This window comes from Carcharhinus amblyrhynchos, chromosome 10 (genome assembly GCF_965287045.1).
Source record: "Carcharhinus amblyrhynchos chromosome 10, sCarAmb.v2.hapA, whole genome shotgun sequence".
NCBI lineage: Eukaryota > Metazoa > Chordata > Chondrichthyes > Carcharhiniformes > Carcharhinidae > Carcharhinus > Carcharhinus amblyrhynchos.
In genome coordinates, this window is record NC_137333.1 from 26,930,027 (window position 1) to 26,946,656 (window position 16,630).

Below are 16,630 nucleotides of genomic sequence, written 5' to 3' on the forward strand. Positions count from 1 at the left end.
ATTAGTCAGCCCAGATGGGATGTGGCAGGGGAACAGCATGCTATGTTTTTTTTCTGCACTTGCAACTGAAGGCGCCACTTGGGAATGCAAGGTTTTGGGCACGTTAAGCCCACATGCTTCAGACTTGCTGATATTTTTGCAGGCAGATTGTGTATAGCGGCGCCTGAGAATGGGTCTAAAAGTCAATCTGAAACATTCCCAGTTTCAAGTTTGCCCTCCACTTAGAATCAAAATGGTAAAATAGGGCCTGATTAGTCAAGACATTGCCTTGAGGAATGAGTCAGGGGCAGGCAGGTCCCATGACCAGCAAAAGCTTTGTTACCAGTGGCTGTACTGATGTTTGGCATGGTATTCCTCACCACTTCAGATCTGCGCTCAGTGCTATGTAATTCTGCACAACTGCGACCTACGAGTTACAGTAGCTCTTCCCAAATTGCTATCTGAGACCAGCATTGTTAATGTTTATAATATATTTGGTGTATCGATGATCTACAGTTTATATTTATAATCTTTTTCATGATCTTCAGTGTTTATTAATCTATAATCAGTCTGTGAATTTATAACCCAGTGTCCACGATCTACACAAGGTTTATGTATTTATGAACAGCCTCGAATATACATAATTCAGTGTCAATGACGTACACAGTATATATCTATACTCAGCCCTGTGTACTTATAACTCAATGTCAATGTTCTACACAATATTTACATACCTACAGTTAGCCCCATATATCTGTAGCCCAAACAGTGTCAATGATATACAGTGTTTATATATCTATAAAAAGGAAGAGTGGTAGATGAGGTTTATATGGACTTCATCAAGGCGTTCGATAACGTCCCCCATGCAAGACTTCTTGAGAAACTGAGAGGGCATGGGATCCAAGGGGCTGTTACCTTGTGGATCCAGAACTGGCTTGCCCGCAGAAGGCAGAGAGTGGTTGTAGAGGGGTCTTTTTCTGCATGGAGGTCGGTCACCAGTGGAGTGCCCCAGGGATCTGTTCTGGGAACCTTTCTGTTTGTAATTTTCATAAATGACCTGGATGAGGAAGTGGAGGGATGGGTTGCTAAGCTTGCTGACGACATGAAAGTTGGTGGTGTTGTGGATAATTTGGAGGGATATGAGAAGTTGCAGCATTCCATAGATAGGATGCAAGGGTGGGCAGAGAAATGGCAGATGGACTTCAACACGGATAAACGTGTAGTGGTCCATTTTGGCAGGTCAAATGGGATGAAGCAGTATTAAATCAAGGGTAAGACTCTTAGCAGTTTAGACGATCAGAAGGACCTTGGGGTCTTAAATCAGCCTCGCAGGTAGAGGATGTGGTTAAGAAGGCATATGGTGTACTGGTCTTCATCAATCAAGGGATTGAGTTTAGGAGTCAGCGGATAATGCTGCAGCTTTATAAGACCCTAGTCAGATCCCTCTTGGAGTACTGTGCTCAGTTCTGGTCGCCTCATTACAGGAGGGATGTGGAAGCCATTGAAAGGGTGCAGAGGAGATTTACAAGGATGTTGCCTGGATTGGGAGGCATGCCTTATGAGGATAGGTTGACGGAGCTCAGTCTTTTCTCCTTAGAGAGATGAAGGGTGAGAGGTGACCTGATAGAAGTGTATATGATGTTGAGAGGTATAGATCGGGTGGATTCTCAGAGGCTTTTTCCCAGGGCTGAAATGGTTGCTACGAGAGGACACAATTTAAGGTGCTGGGGAGTAGGTACAGAGGCGTTATCAGGGGCAAGTTTTTCACTCACAGGGTGGTGGGTGAATGGAATCGGCTGCCGTCGATGGTGGTGGAGGCAAATTCGATAGGGTCTTTTGAGAGATTTCAGGATGAGTACAGGGGACTTAAAAGGATTGAGGTTTATAGGTAAGCCTAGTAAGTAGGGATATCATCAGCACAACTTGCGGGCCGAAGGGCCTGTTTGTGCTGTAGTTCTTCTAATGCTCTATGTTCTAATCAGCCCCATGTATCTATAACCCACATTGTCAATAATGTAATGTTTATATATCTATAACCCATACTGTCAATGATGTAGTGTTCATATATCTACAATCAACTCATGTATCTATAACCCATAGTGTCAATAATGTACCCTATTTACATATCTATAATCAGTCTCGTGTATCTAAAATCCAGACGGTATCAATCATGTACACACTATTTATACACTATAATCAGCCCTGTGTACCTATAATCCAGTGTCAGTGATGTACACGGTGTTTATATATCGATAATCAGCCCCGTGTATCTATAACCCACACAGTGTCAGTGGTGTACACAATACCTATGTCTATAACCCAGTGTCTACATGCACGCTGAATGGTACATACATAAAGCCAGCTCCCCCAGTCACGAGCAGCCGCTTTTTGAATTCGCCTCGCGCCCTCTCATCCCAACCGCCATCTGCCGACATCTTCAACCCCGCTTTACGGCTGTCGCAAAGTACACACGTTTACAAATTTCTAAAACGTTATGCGTCAGGCAACTTAAAAAAATCTTTTGACTCTGGAATTTTTAACAGTGAAAAAAGTTAAAATATGTATTGGCTGTGGCATTTATGTTGTTTCTGCTTCTTCCAGATATCTTTACGATAGTTGTTTTGCAACCAAATTCTGACTCGCATCTGACACGTAGAAGAACACCGGCAGAGCTGATGTTAAAGAAGATGATCAAACCGGCAGGGTCCCGTCCCTATTTGCTGCCGATTGGTTCTATTTTAAGACAGGGCCACTCCTGGCTTTCTCTGCAGTTGGGAATGGTTATTGTGGGTGTCAATTATCCGCACCATCAGCTTGAAGTGAGAGGCAGGGCTCCAGCTGATGAGCCCTGATGTGGTGGAGAGTTTGGGCTTTTCATAACAACTTAGACAATGGCGCTTTTCTTCTTTCTGATCACCTTTGCAGAAGTCATGATGCTGCCGTGCGAGGGTAAAACGGTGAACGGATTTTTCAGTAGCGATATCGCGAGGCAGCGTGGAGGGCAGCATGTTGCCAAATTTCTCTTTCATGGTAGGTACTCGTCAATGATTTGTCTATCCAATAACTTCAAATACATTTTGCAACGACTACGTTTTGAAGCATCCCCAAGTAATCCGATTTTAGCCGTGCTCACATCTTGAGTTTCATGTTGCCTGTGTAAAAGATGCACATCTGGAAATAGTTCGGCGGCAGTATAAATTAAAGCAAAATGTAAAGATGTGGAAGGTTAATTAGCAGCGGTGGCTAAAGATTAGTGGCAGGTTGCCTTTCATTGTAGTGCAGCCTAATGTTTTATTATTATTCTTTTTTTTCCCTGAATAATCCAATGAAGATATTTTATCATTTTGATTTATTGTCACGTGTATTAGTATATAGTGAAAAGTATTATTTCTTGCGTGCTATACAGACAAAGCATACCATTCATAGAGAAGGAAACGAGAGAGTGCAGAATGTAGTGTTACAGTCATAACCAGGATGTAGAGAAAGATCCACTTAATGCAGGGTAAGTCCATTCAAAAGTCTTACGGCAGCAGGGAAGAAGCTGTTTTTGAGTTGGTTAGTACATGACCTCAGACTTTTGTATCTTTTTCCCAACAAAAAAGGTGGAAGAAAGTCTCTCTGCGGTGCATGGGGTCCTTAATTATGCTGGTTGCTTTGGCGAGGCAGTGGAAAGTGTAGACAGCGTCTGGATGGGAGGCTGGTTTGCATGAATAGCTACATTCATGACCTTTTGTAGTTTCTTGTGACTTGGGCAGAGCAGGAGCCATACCAAGGTGTGATACAACAAGAAAAAATGCTTTCTATGGTGTGTCTGTAAAAGTTGGTGAGAGTCGTAGCTGACATACCAAATTTCTTTAGTCTTCTGAGAAAGTAGAGGCAAGCATGAAGAAGCAGTAAAACTCTTAATATCAGAGAATGTGATAGAGGAGGCCACTTAGCCCATTGTGCCTGTTCTTTGGCAAAGTCACTCAATTAATCCCACTCTTATCTGTAATTTATTTATATTTCAAGTATTTATCAAACTTAGTTTTACCACTGAATCTTCTTCCTTAGCCCCTATTACATTTCACATTATGAAAATGGTGCTGTGTTCATCAAAAATTGTATCCTTATATCAGCTTAAATTGGTGTTCACTGGATGGTATTCCAGCTGTGGCTGAAGCTATGTTTTATAAAGATTTGGCATAACTTCCTTGCTTTTGTACAGTGTTCTTCGTAAAGCCAGGGATCCAGTATGTATTTTAACAGTCTAAATTAGCCCTCCAACAATTAACTGCTTTTATACTTGATTGTGCCTTGTCCTCTTAACTATTTTAAATTAGACAGTGTCATAACCACTGCTCCATAAATCTTTTCCCATGAAAGATGATCTGTTTGCCTGAGTTTGTTCACCGGAATTAGATTAAACACTGCTTCCTTCCTTGTTGAACTGGAATCACAATGGTCAAGAATGGTCTCTTGTACATATTTCAGGCATTTCTCCCTTTTTTGTCCTTTAGATTGCTACTATCCCAGTCTATATTAGGATCGTTGAAGTCATCCATTTACACTATTCTGTAGCTCTTATATCTTTCTGGAATTTTCCTCTTTTCTCCACTATTTGGTGACATACAGGAATAGTGTACTGTTCCTGTAATGCTTCTTAATTCTAATAAAATCGACTTTGGCCTAGATTACCACCATAAGGGAGTGACTCGAAAATAGTCACAAAAATAGTGAAAATGCTTGAACATGGCATCCCATTTTTGTGAGAGCAGGAATAGGGGAGGAGTATGTTTTTTGCGTGTGTAGTTTACTGAGGCACCTGGGTATTTAAATAATTAGCTACCTCCACTGAAGTGGGATTTTGGCAGGCCAGGGGTATAAAACCGATGTGTAGGTGAAAGTAGGCCTGAACTTTATGGATACTTTTTGATAACGTGGAGATGTCAGTGTTGGATTAGGGTAAGCACAGTAAGAAGTCTCACATTACCAGGTTAAAGACCAACAGGATTATTAAGTAGCATAAGCTTTCAGAGTGCTGCACCTTCATCAGATGCGTGGGAGTTCTGTTCACAAACAGGGCATATAAAGGATCATTGAATCCCTTCGGTACAGAAGGAGGCTATTCGGCCCATCGAGTCTGTACCAACCAAATCCCACCCAGACCCTATTCCTGTCACCCCACCCTACTAAGCCCCCAATACTAGGGTCAATTTTGCATGGCTAATCAACCTAACTCGCAACATCTTTGGACAAGGTGTCCAAAAAAGGTGAAGGGGGAAAAGTCTGTGTGGAACTGGAAGAAATGGCAGAGGTGCTTAATGAGTACTTCGCCTTGGTATTCACAGTGGAAAGTGATCTGGGAGATTGTACTACAGGTTTGCGGCAGACTGAAAAGATTGAGTACGTGGATATTAAGAAAGAGGATGTGTTGGAACTTTTAAATTCCATCAAGAAAGATAAGTTGCTGGGACCGGATGGGATGTACCCCAGGTTACTGTGGGAGGTGAGGGAAGTGATTGCAGGGCCCCTGGTGATGATCTTTGCATCGTCGATGGAAACGGGAGCAGTTCTGGCGGATTGCGGATGTGGTTCCTATTTTCAAGAAAGGGAACAGGGATAGCCCGGGAAATTACCGACCGGTGAGTCTGACCTCAGTGGTTGGTAAGTTGATGGACAGGATTCTGAGGGACAAGATTTATGAGCATTTAGAGAAGTTTAGAATGATCAGGAATGGTCAGCACGGCTTTGTCAAGGGCAGGTCGTGCCTTACGAGCCTAGGTGAGTTCTTTGAAAATTTGACTGAACACATTGACGAAGGAAGAGCAGTGGACGTAGTTTACATGGACTTCAGCAAGGCATTTGATAAGGTCCCCCATGCAAGACTTCTTGAGAAGGTGAGAGGGCATGGGACCCAAGGGGCTTTGGCCTTGTGGATCCAGAACTGGCTTGCCTGCAGAAGGCAGAGAGTGGTTGTGGATGGGTCTTTCTCTGCATGGAGGTCGGTAACCAGTGGAGTGCCCCAGGGACCTGTTCTAGGACCCTTGCTGTTTGTCATTTTCATAAATGACCTGGATGAGGAAGTGGAGGGATGGGTTAGTAAGTTCGCCGACGATACAAAGGTTGGTGGTGTTGTGGATAGTCTGGGGGGATGTCAGAAGTTGCAGCGTGACATAGATAGGATGCAAGACTGGGTGGAGAAGTGGCAGATGGACTTCAACGCTGATAAATGTGTAGTGGTCCATGTTGGCAGGACTAACGGGATGGAGGAGTACAATATCAAGGGTAGGAGTCTTAGCTGGGTTGAAGAGCAGAAGGATCTTGGGGTCCAGGTCCATAGGACTCTTAAATCGGCCTCGCAGGTGGAGGATGTGGTCAAGAAGGCATATGGTGTACTGGCCTTCATTAATAGAGGGATTGAGTTTAGGAGTCGGGAGGTAATGCTGCAACTTTATAGGACCCTTGTCAGACCCCACTTGGAGTACTGTGCGCAGTTCTGGTTGCCTCACTACAGGAAGAATGTGGAAGCTATTGAGAGGGTGCAGAGGAGATTTACAAGGATGTTGCCTGGATTGGGAGGCATGCCTTATGAAGATAGGTTGAGGGAGGTAGGTCTCTTCTCCCTAGAGAGATGAAGGTTGAGAGGCGACCTGGTAGAGGCTTATAAAATGTTGAGAGGAATAGATAGGGTGGATTCTTGGAGGCTATTTCCCAGGGCTGAAATGGTCGCTACAAGAGGACACAGGTTTAAGGTGCTGGGAAGCAAGTACAGAGGAGATGTTAGGGGTAAGTTTTTCACTCAGAGGGTGGTGAGTGAGTGGAATCGGCTGCCGTCGGTTGTGGTAGAGGCGAACTCGCTGGGGCCTTTTAAAGGACTTCTGGATGAGTATATGGGATCTAATGGTATTGGAAGTTACAGATAGTTCTATGGCTTGGTAGGTATAGATGTGATCGGTGCAACTTGTGGGCCGAAGGGCCTGTTTGTGCTATGTTCTAATTGACAAAAATAATTATTTTGTGAATTGGGTTTGTGTCTTTATAGGCCCTGTTTATAAACAGAACTCCTACTCACCTGATGAAGGAGCAGTGCTCCGAAAGCTTGTGGCTTGTGCTACCAAACAAACCTGTTAAAATTTAACTTGGTATTGTGAGACTTCTTACTGTACTTTTTGATAGCCAGGGTACCTTTTGGATCTGGTTCCTGGACAACTTTGGTGACAGTCAGAAACACTTTGGAAATGTTAAAATTAGGCATGAATGTGCATAAAAGATGCATAAGCTCATTATTGTTAAACTCATTTGAACTGTAACAGACTTATTAAAACTGACAACAGTTCTTTTTAGCAAGTGCTTCTCAGTCTTTTCAAAGTGCAGCCCTTTAAATCATTGAAAATAATGTCTGGAGTTTTTTTTTTAAATGCTCTGACAATGGATGGGGGCTTCCATTACTGGATTACTACTGCATGATTGATTTCACAACTATATTATCCGAATAGGGTGCTTTCCATTTCAGTTTGACAGTTACAAGAATGTTTAGTGGGGCACTTTGAATTCTAATGCTGGTTGGTGCAAGTGATTTTGCACATGAATTCATCGAGTTCTATTAATTCATAGAATCCCTACAGTGCAGAAGGAGACCGTTCAGCCCATTGAGACTGCATGACCACAATCCCACCCAGGCCCTATTCCTGTAGCCACACTTATTTACCCTGCTAATCCCCCTAACACTAGGGTCAATTTAGCATGGCCAATCAACCTAATCCGCACATCTTTGGAATATGGAAGGAAACCCACGCAAACATGAAGAATGTGCAAACTCAACACAGACAGTGACCCAAGGCCGGAATTGAACCCGCGTCTCTGGCGCTGTGAGACTGCAGTGTTAATCTCTGTGCCACTAAGATGCCCTATTTGTTGAAACATTTGTTGTTAAATGGCTTTATTTAGTTGAAGGAATATAAATGTAGTCAATGGATTTTTATGGATGAGTTTTTTAAAAATATAATTAAAGTCTACACTAAAGGTGCTTAATGAGGGTTATAAATGGCCAGTAGGTGGGTACTGAAGAATATGTTGGCGTAGCGGTTGTGAAGATTCCTGGGTGTGGGTATACGTGCATGGAGGGTTTGAAAGGCCATTGGGGTGGATTCAGAGGCATAATGGATATGAGAGGCCACGGTGCTTAATGCAGGGACTTACATTGGCAGCAAGTCTATAAGGGGCCTTGGGGTTGGGTACATTGAGATGGCATGGATGGGTCATGGGGGGTTGGGGGGGGGGGGTGTGTGGTTGGTGTGGTAGATGGAAGAGGCAAGTGAGAGCTGAATGAGGCAGCCAGTCTGCACTCCACAGACCACTGCAATAATGACTAGACAATCATTTTTTGTAATGTGGTTTGAGTTGATTCCCCCCACCCCCCCGCCAAGCTTGTTCAAAATAGTGCCACGGATTCTTATAAGTGTACTTTAGTAGGCAGCTGGATCCTTAATTTAACATCTCATTTGAAAGACAATAATTCCAACATTGTCTTGAGGTGGGACTTGAACTATGAACCTTGTGACTTGGTGGCAAGAATGCTATTAGCTGAGTAACTATTTTCAATTTGGTATACTGCATTCGCTGTCATACAGTCTCTTTAATAAATAGTTGCTGTAATAGATGTGCCAGAATGGAGATTCAGTAGTACAATCACAACAGCACAAACATGGGTTTGAGTTGAGATCATTTAAAATCTGTATAACGTTCCTCTCACAGGTTGCAAAATAAATCATCTCATCTACTCCAAAATTCTGGACCTTCCAGTTTTGCAAAAGACAGTATATCAGATATCAACATGGAGTATTACTATTACCCCTCGAGAAAAATGCACTAAAAACAAATTAAAGTAAGATTCTATAATAATGGTGATAATGATTCTTATAACATTTTTATATGCCCGCCCCAAAATAAAAACAAAAAATGTTGGAATTACTTAGGTCAGGTAACATTTGTGGAGAAAGAAACAGCACAGTCTCCTCTACATTTGGGAGCCAAATGCAGATTGGGTGACTTCTTTGCAGAACAGCCTTGTTAAGTCTGCAGTAGTGATCTTGGGCTTCCAGTCACTGTCATTTTAATTCTGTATCCCACACCCACTCTGATCTTACTAGCCTTGGCCTCCCATACAGTTCCAATGCAGCTTAAGGAACAGCACCTCTTCCTTCGTTTAGACCCTACCCCCAATTATTTTGGACAGTGGCTATTGATAATAATTCTGCTATTTCCCATTTACACTTGCCTTGGACACATTTTTCTTTTATTTTTCCCATTACCAACTCTTTTTGCCTTGCACCATCATCCATTTTAACATTTGGTTTCTCCTGTATTTTATTCTGTCATATACATGTCTTTCCTTTTGCTCTTCTCCCCATCCCCTCCCTTACGTTGCTCCCGTACTTTCGTAAAAAGCTCTCTAGCTTCTTCCAGTCCTAAGAAGGGATCATCAACCTGAAATATTAATTGTTTCTCTCTCCACAAATGTTACCTAACCTGAGTAAAGCCAACATTTTCTGTTTTTACTTTGGGGAGGGTGTCTATAAATGTTGGGAGAATCATTATCAACCATTATCATAGAATTTTACTTTAATGTGTTTTTACTGCATTTTTCTTGAGGGGTGGTAGAAATACTCCATGTTGATATCTCATATACTGTCTTTTGCAAAATTGGAAGCTCCAGAATTTTGGACATTTTAGATGGGATGTTTTACTTTGCAATTATGATATAAAAGCAAAATTCCACAGATGCCGGAATCTGAAACAAGAACAGAAAACGATGGAAATTTTCAGCAGGTCATCGCCAGGAAGGAGTGTTCCCTTCCAGTCGGGAACTATTTCAGCAGTCAAGGGCTTCCAATCTTCAAGTATGCATTCTCCAAGGTGGGTCTTCAAGATAGATGACAATGCAGAATTGTCGATCAGAAACTAATAGTCAAGTTCCACATGCAGGAGGACGGCCTCAATCGGGATCTTCAGCTCGTCACACTACATGTAACCACCATACTGCCTTGATTTACAAAATCCCACTAACTGTTCTAGCCTGAGACAATTCACACCTTTTTATTATCCGTCTCTCCACTCACATTGTTTGTACCTGTGAAGATTCACATTTCAACCATTCTTCACATTCCAATCTGTAATTATCTTGCCACTGTGGCTTTGCCTATATATGCTGTGTTTGTGAACCTACCTTCAGTCACCTGATGAAGGAGCAGCACTCCGAGAGCTCGTAATTCCAAATAAACCTGTTGGACTTTAACCTGGTGTTGTGAGACTTCTTACTGTGCCCACACCAGTCCAACTCTGGCATTTCCACGTTTTGACTATTTTACAATCACAATAATGTTGTACCATGTAACATACAACATGATATTATGAAAATAAGGTGGATCTGTCCTGACACTGACCAGTCGATCACTTAAAACATAATGTCTGATTGCCACCAGTGAATGCCTTGCCAGGTTATTCGAGGTTTAACTATTTGGCCAATAAGCTGTGAAGATGAAATGTCAGTTTCAAATTCACAATGCAGAAGTTCCTGGTGCTTTAAGATTGTATCTGTGGCAGTGTGACATTGATATACTTGGGGCAAAATTAAATTTAGAGGTGGTAAATGGGTAATAGCAGATGAGCCATCCTTTATATAGCTTGCCCAAATGAAAATGAAAAATCAGCAGCTTATGTAACAGTGGCTGATTTATGACAGCCTATTTTGAAGTTAAATTTTGTCATTTTTTTATGTTATATTAGCATTGCTCATGGACATCCAATATTTTATAAGTTGGACTTGCTGTTGCATCGGTGTTGACAAGTAATGGGATTTGTCATGTGGAAGGAGTCAGAAAGGCAAGTTGGAGCTGGGGCAGATTTGCAACAAAACGCATTATTCCATGGCATGGGGCACCCAAATGACAGGGTAGCCCCAAAGTGCAGGATAGTACAGGAGCCTGATAGAGTGCCACTGCAGCACTGTAAAGTATACTTGTATATGGTCTGCCAAACTGTTGAACATTGAAGTGATCTTTGAAAAATGCTCATCCACTCGCAGGCTGATTCTTCCCTGCATTTGTTGCTGATAGACTCTCAAACGCGAAGAGAAACCAGCCTGTGATTTGGATAAGCAGCAAAGAATGGTAAGTAAGTTTTGAAGAATGAACGTTCAAACGGGATAAGCAAGTCCCAGGCTTGGTGACATGGTAGGTCCCAGGCAGAGTGAGAGTACAGTGGTAAGTGAGAAAGAGTGTGTGGTAGGAAATCCATGATCAGAATCACAGGTTCATATTTAAAAGGTGAATCCTGTTTTTACACAGTCAATCTTGTATTTTTAATCAGGCTATGTGAAACTCTGCTAAGTCAGACATTTTAAACTGCCTAGAATGAAGGTCAGATTTTTGGCAATATAAAACAACATGGAATCTGGTAGCCAAAAATGCAGAAAATTTAAGGCAAGGCCAAAAGACGAAGCTAAACAAACACAATTTGTCAACTTATTGTAGGAAGCTTGAAGTATTGAGTAATGAACATTCATCAACAAATATGGGCAAGCAAAGAGCTGAATTATCTGATCGTTTGCCGAGTTGTGGAGATATCACACAACTGCAAAAGTTGAACAAGTGGACTCTGAAGTGACAATGGAACTATAATATATTGGTAACTTTGCTGAAGTAAGGGAAGTAACTGACCCTGAAGACTGCATAATGGCTAAAATCTGTTTCATTGGATATGATAGAAGATTTCTTACTAAATAAACAAAAAAGATAAGTAATATGGGAAATTTCAGAGAAGAGTTTGGGTGGGAATTTCTGGCTATGCTTGCCCCAAAACCAGAAAATCCCACCCGAGGTCAATGGAACTTCCATGGTCCATGTCCGGCCCACTACTATTCCCATGGTGGGCAGGACAGAAAAACTCACCCTGTAAGTTTGGAGGCCAAAAGCAATTTCGAGATTTTGATGTGTCCGATTTTCTGAGGATGAAAAAAATGGAAATAAGAAATTGGTTGATCTTTTATGGAAACCACTATGGCAGTCTACTGTTATGTTTGCAAATTATCCCCTGATCCTAATAAAGGAAAATAAATATTTGTTGACGGGCACTCTAATTGTAGAGACATTGAAAGCAATATTTCTGATCATGAAGTTCCAAAGCTGATATTAATGTATGTAAGTTTGTTAAAAGTTGAAAATTATCTGGAAGAATTGATTCTTCCAGATTGATTTGAAAAGCATTATCCTTACTGGAGGAAAATACTGCGACGCGTTGTTGCCACAGTCAAACTGCTATCTTCTTTGGGACTTTGTCTAAGACAACATAATAAATCATTAATGTCAAATTGAAAGGGGATCCAGAAGGCAGGAGTGTTAGCCTCTTCAATTGTCCAACAGGCCTGAGGTTCTCCCAGCTTGTTTAGATGAAAGTGGGGGCTGCAAGGTGCATGAGCTTGCTGACCATGGCATCATGATACAGAAAGCCATTCAAATCAAAGGAACACATAAGAATATCATGATAGTAGGGGCAGTATAGTGAAATGGAATTAGAACTTTCTCTATAGTAAGAATCAGGATTCCAAATGACTCTGTGACTTGCTTTGTGCTCAGGTTCAGGACAGCTGCTTCGGGCTGGAGTTCTAGGTCGATTTCTTTGTTTTCTACTGCTAAGATCCCACACTTCTGCATGTCTGAAAACAACTCTTTTGGAACTAATTGCAAATTACAGTTTGGACATTAAAAATTATCATGAGCAGATCTTTGATAATAGCATAAATATGGCAGGAAAATATTCAGTTCTGTAGGCAAGACTGAACAGTGCAAACCTCTCTGCTTTATTAATTTGATATTCCTGCCAATCTTTAAATTTAATCTGCAACTGGATCTTGTGAGAGAACTACACATTTTTTGACATAGTTCAAAGCCTGCAAGTCTTATTATGGTTTCCACACCGGTGGAATATGCCACCATTGCGAATGGAGACCTGTGATTATTTATCCCTCTCTCCACTCGTATTGTCTGTACCTGTAAAGACTTGATTACCTGAAAAGGCTCACATTCCAACTATTATCTTGCAGTGTGTCTTTGTCTATACGTGCTGTGTTTGTGAAACTTATCTCTCCACTCACATGAAGGAGTGCGCTCTGAGAGCTCGTGATTTCAAATAAACCTGTTGGACTTTAACCTGGTGTCTTGAGACTTCTTACATTGTCTTTTGAGAGAAAGAATTTCAGAGACTCATGACTCGCAAAATATTTCTCCTCATCTCCATCTTAAATGAGCGATCCTTTATTTTTAAAATGATCCCTGATTTTAGACTTTCCGACCAAAGGAAAAAACATCTGCTCCGTGACAGCCTGTCAAAATCTGTCCGGTTGTTAAAGGCTTAGATTAAAGTCACCTCTTACCTTTTTAAACTCTAATGGGTATAAACCTAATCTTTCCTACCTTATTAGGCAACCCACTAGGCACCTGTATTAATCTAGTAAACCTCTAAACTGGTTCAAACACACTTGCATCTTTCTTTAGATATGGAGACCAGTACTGTATGCAACACTCCAGATGTGGTCTCACCAATGTCCTGTACAACTAAAACATAACCTCCCTATTTTTGTAATTAATTCCCCTCACAATAAATAACAGATGATAAACCTATAGTTTCCTGCTTTCTGTTTACTTCTTTTGGGGCTGGAGATGAACTTGCAATGGAAGGAGCAGAATCCAGTGGTCATGGTGCATGTATGGATGAACAACATGGGCAGGACAAGGAAGGAGGTTCTGCATAGTCAGAATGAGGAGCTAGGTACCAAACTTAAAAGCAGATCCTCAAAGATAGTAATTTCTGGATTATTACCTGAGCCATGTGCAAATTGGCATTGGACAAATAAGATTTGAGAAATGAATGCATGGCTCAAAGACTGGTGCGGAAGACACTGGCACCAGTATTGGAGAAAGTGAGATTGTCATCTTAGGATGTCTACATCTGAATTGTGCTGGGGTTAAGGTTCTAGCAAGCATATTACCAAGAAATTACAGAGTTTTAAACTGAATAATGGGTGCAAAAGATCAAATTGGGGAAGATATGGCATGCCATGGGGTGGAGACAAGGAGAAGGTACTGATGTGGTAAATCATAGACAGACTGTGGCAGGCAGGGATAGGGAGTATAGCTCAGAGTAAATCAGCAGGTAAGGCTCCACGTTAGAAAAATAATAAAAGGGCAAAACTAAAGGTTCTGTATCTAAATGTATGTAGCACGTGAAACAAAACAGATGATAGGGCAAATAGAAATTAATAAGTACAATCTGATGGTCATTTTAGAGATATGGCTACAGAATGACATAGAATATTGGGACCTGAATGTTGAGGACTATGTGACATTTCAGAGCGATAGGAATTTAAGAAAGGTAGAGGTTGGCTCTGTTAAATTATATTGCTATTTCCACTCTTTTGTGGAATTGTTTACTTCAAAGAATTAATGCTGTCAGCAAATTGCTGCAAAAGCTTGATGCAAATTTATTAAATGCTGCTCAGTTAGCCTCAGTTAAACGTTTTGTGATGGAAGTTCAAAATGAGAATAGCTCAGTTGAGGCAGGGGCACTCGCATTAACAAAAAAAAAGTTCCTCTGATATATTGAAAAGCATCAGAAAATTTTTTCAATGAAACTAGAGGCATCAATCTAAAAGGAAAGAGAAAATCATCATTGAGACCATTAATGTTATATGTGACAAAGTAATGGAGTAATTGCAGAGTAAGGTGAATCTCTAAAGAAAACTTTATTTACTTTGCATGTTTTTTGACAGAAGTATGGATGAAAATACTAAAAGCCACTACAGTAAGAAATTAAATGATTTCTCCCAGGAGGACTTAGACACGTATGAAGATGAAGTGAAACATTTCACTCATTTTACTGAAAATGATAAGGTCTGTTCTTCAAAATAACTAGTAGATTGTTGTAGATGTGAATGTGATGGTTTTGTAGGCTACCTTTCAAAATGTAGAAACCATTTTGAAAATATTTTTAACAATAACCTGTCAGAAATGCTTCTGGTAAACATTTTTTTCCTGATTGAAAAGAGTTAAAATTATTTGTGAAATATGATGAGTCAGGAACATCTGACAAGTTTGGAAACATTGACATTGAAAGTGCCTCTTTACAAGGTATTTCTTCATTAATTTAGTAAAGAAAAAGAATCTTAAAAACCTGCTTATCTTCCATATTCTCTTGTTTAAATTCTGTTTTTCAAAATGGACAATTGCTGGGCTGTTGTTGGTCATGTGTAGATAGATCTGGAAGATTCCAATGGACAAAAGGTTAACTCATTATCCTCCGGGAACATGACTTGCACAAACATTCCAGCCAACTCAACACAAAGGAATTATGGATGATAAGTCTGCACCAGTCAGCTGTGGACAAGGGCAGAGCTACCTGGGAGCAGTCATCTCCAATGTGCTGTTAATGGCTCTGGGTGGTTGCTCAAAACACAAGGGGGCCTCATTAGCTGAATAGGTGCAAAAAGAAACCATCTTTCACATGACCAAAAAGTGAACTGTTTGAATTGCTACACATCTTTTGAATTCCATCTTCAGTCTCTGTTTAACCTCCGAAGAGAAGCAGGACTCTACACAACAGTAGCCTGCCTCTGACCACCATCTCCAAGACTGGTCTCCAGAAAGAATCCTATCTTCCTCATATAAATTGAATTAATTCCCAGAACGCAAGAATACTTTGAGGCAGCTAAAAATGCAGCAATCCAGTTCCTAGGACTAATATTTGGAATTGTACCAGATAAAGTTACCTGAAATTGAACTTGGATTCTACTTATGTGAATTTACCATTTTTGATTTCTTCAGAGGGAGTTAACTTTTATATTTTGAACCAAATGAAAATCTGTGAAATTATAGTGAATGGCAGCCTGTGTATCTTGTTGATTGGAGTATTTGCTTCTGCACAGATTTGTTCTCAGGAAACCCTAACTGTGATGGGTGAGTCTTGCTAGGCAATGTTTTTATGAGATGTATTGGACGTGGACAACATTTAATTAAAAATCATTGGACAAAGGTCTTAGCCATTCAAAATGCTTCTATATGTACAGCAGTATTGTTTTAATTTTCCTTATAGATTGGTAAAAGCATATACAAAATAACCTGTGAAAAACAAGTGCATTTCTGGATTCCTGCGGAATCAGTTTCTAACAGTTTGGCCTTGCTGCCTATGCTGCAGTGCTGTCATAAGCTGATTCTTCCATCTCATTTCTCATCAACAAGTTTGCTCACCTTGCAATATTTGACATCCTAAATTCAGAGAAAAGGTAAGCTTGGATTTCAACAAGGCAATTATTGTACAGGCATGTTTTCACAAGTGAAGGAACACTGGTCAACTTGTGTATTTTCTTAGCTTATGATGTGGAGGGTAAAAATGAAGCTGAGCTGAGGGACCTATTAACTGATTGGAGTAGATTGGGTAATTGGGAAGTAAGTAGTTTTGGAAAAATGTAGTCACCGAGTTGTAATAATTGAGGAGAAAATTAGTTGGAGGTAGGTAGTGTTAGTTGAGTTTAAGTATTGAAGGGCCAAGAAGAACTGTAACTTAGGAGTGCTGTGTTGATGAATATATGTATTAATAAAGTGGTGAGGCAGTGGCAATA

At 40.8% G+C, this 16,630-nt stretch overlaps 2 protein-coding genes across 5 annotated transcripts in view; one reads left to right on the top strand and one right to left on the bottom strand.

Moving 5' to 3' along the window:
* Positions 1 to 2,414, bottom strand: part of tgds (TDP-glucose 4,6-dehydratase) — a 64,323-nt gene extending 61,909 nt beyond the window's left edge. The window contains exon 1 of the mRNA XM_080198145.1: positions 2,332 to 2,414. Coding sequence (XP_080054271.1) covers positions 2,332 to 2,414 — 83 coding nt within the window. The remainder of the gene's footprint in view (positions 1 to 2,331) is intronic.
* A 173-nt stretch (positions 2,415 to 2,587) lies between these two features.
* gpr180 (G protein-coupled receptor 180) overlaps positions 2,588 to 16,630 on the top strand; it is a 145,571-nt gene continuing 131,528 nt past the window's right edge. For all 4 annotated transcript variants that reach the window (XM_080198146.1, XM_080198147.1, XM_080198148.1 and 1 more), the window contains exon 1: positions 2,588 to 3,009. In XM_080198146.1, coding sequence (XP_080054272.1) covers positions 2,871 to 3,009 — 139 coding nt within the window. In that variant the 5' untranslated portion in view covers positions 2,588 to 2,870. The remainder of the gene's footprint in view (positions 3,010 to 16,630) is intronic.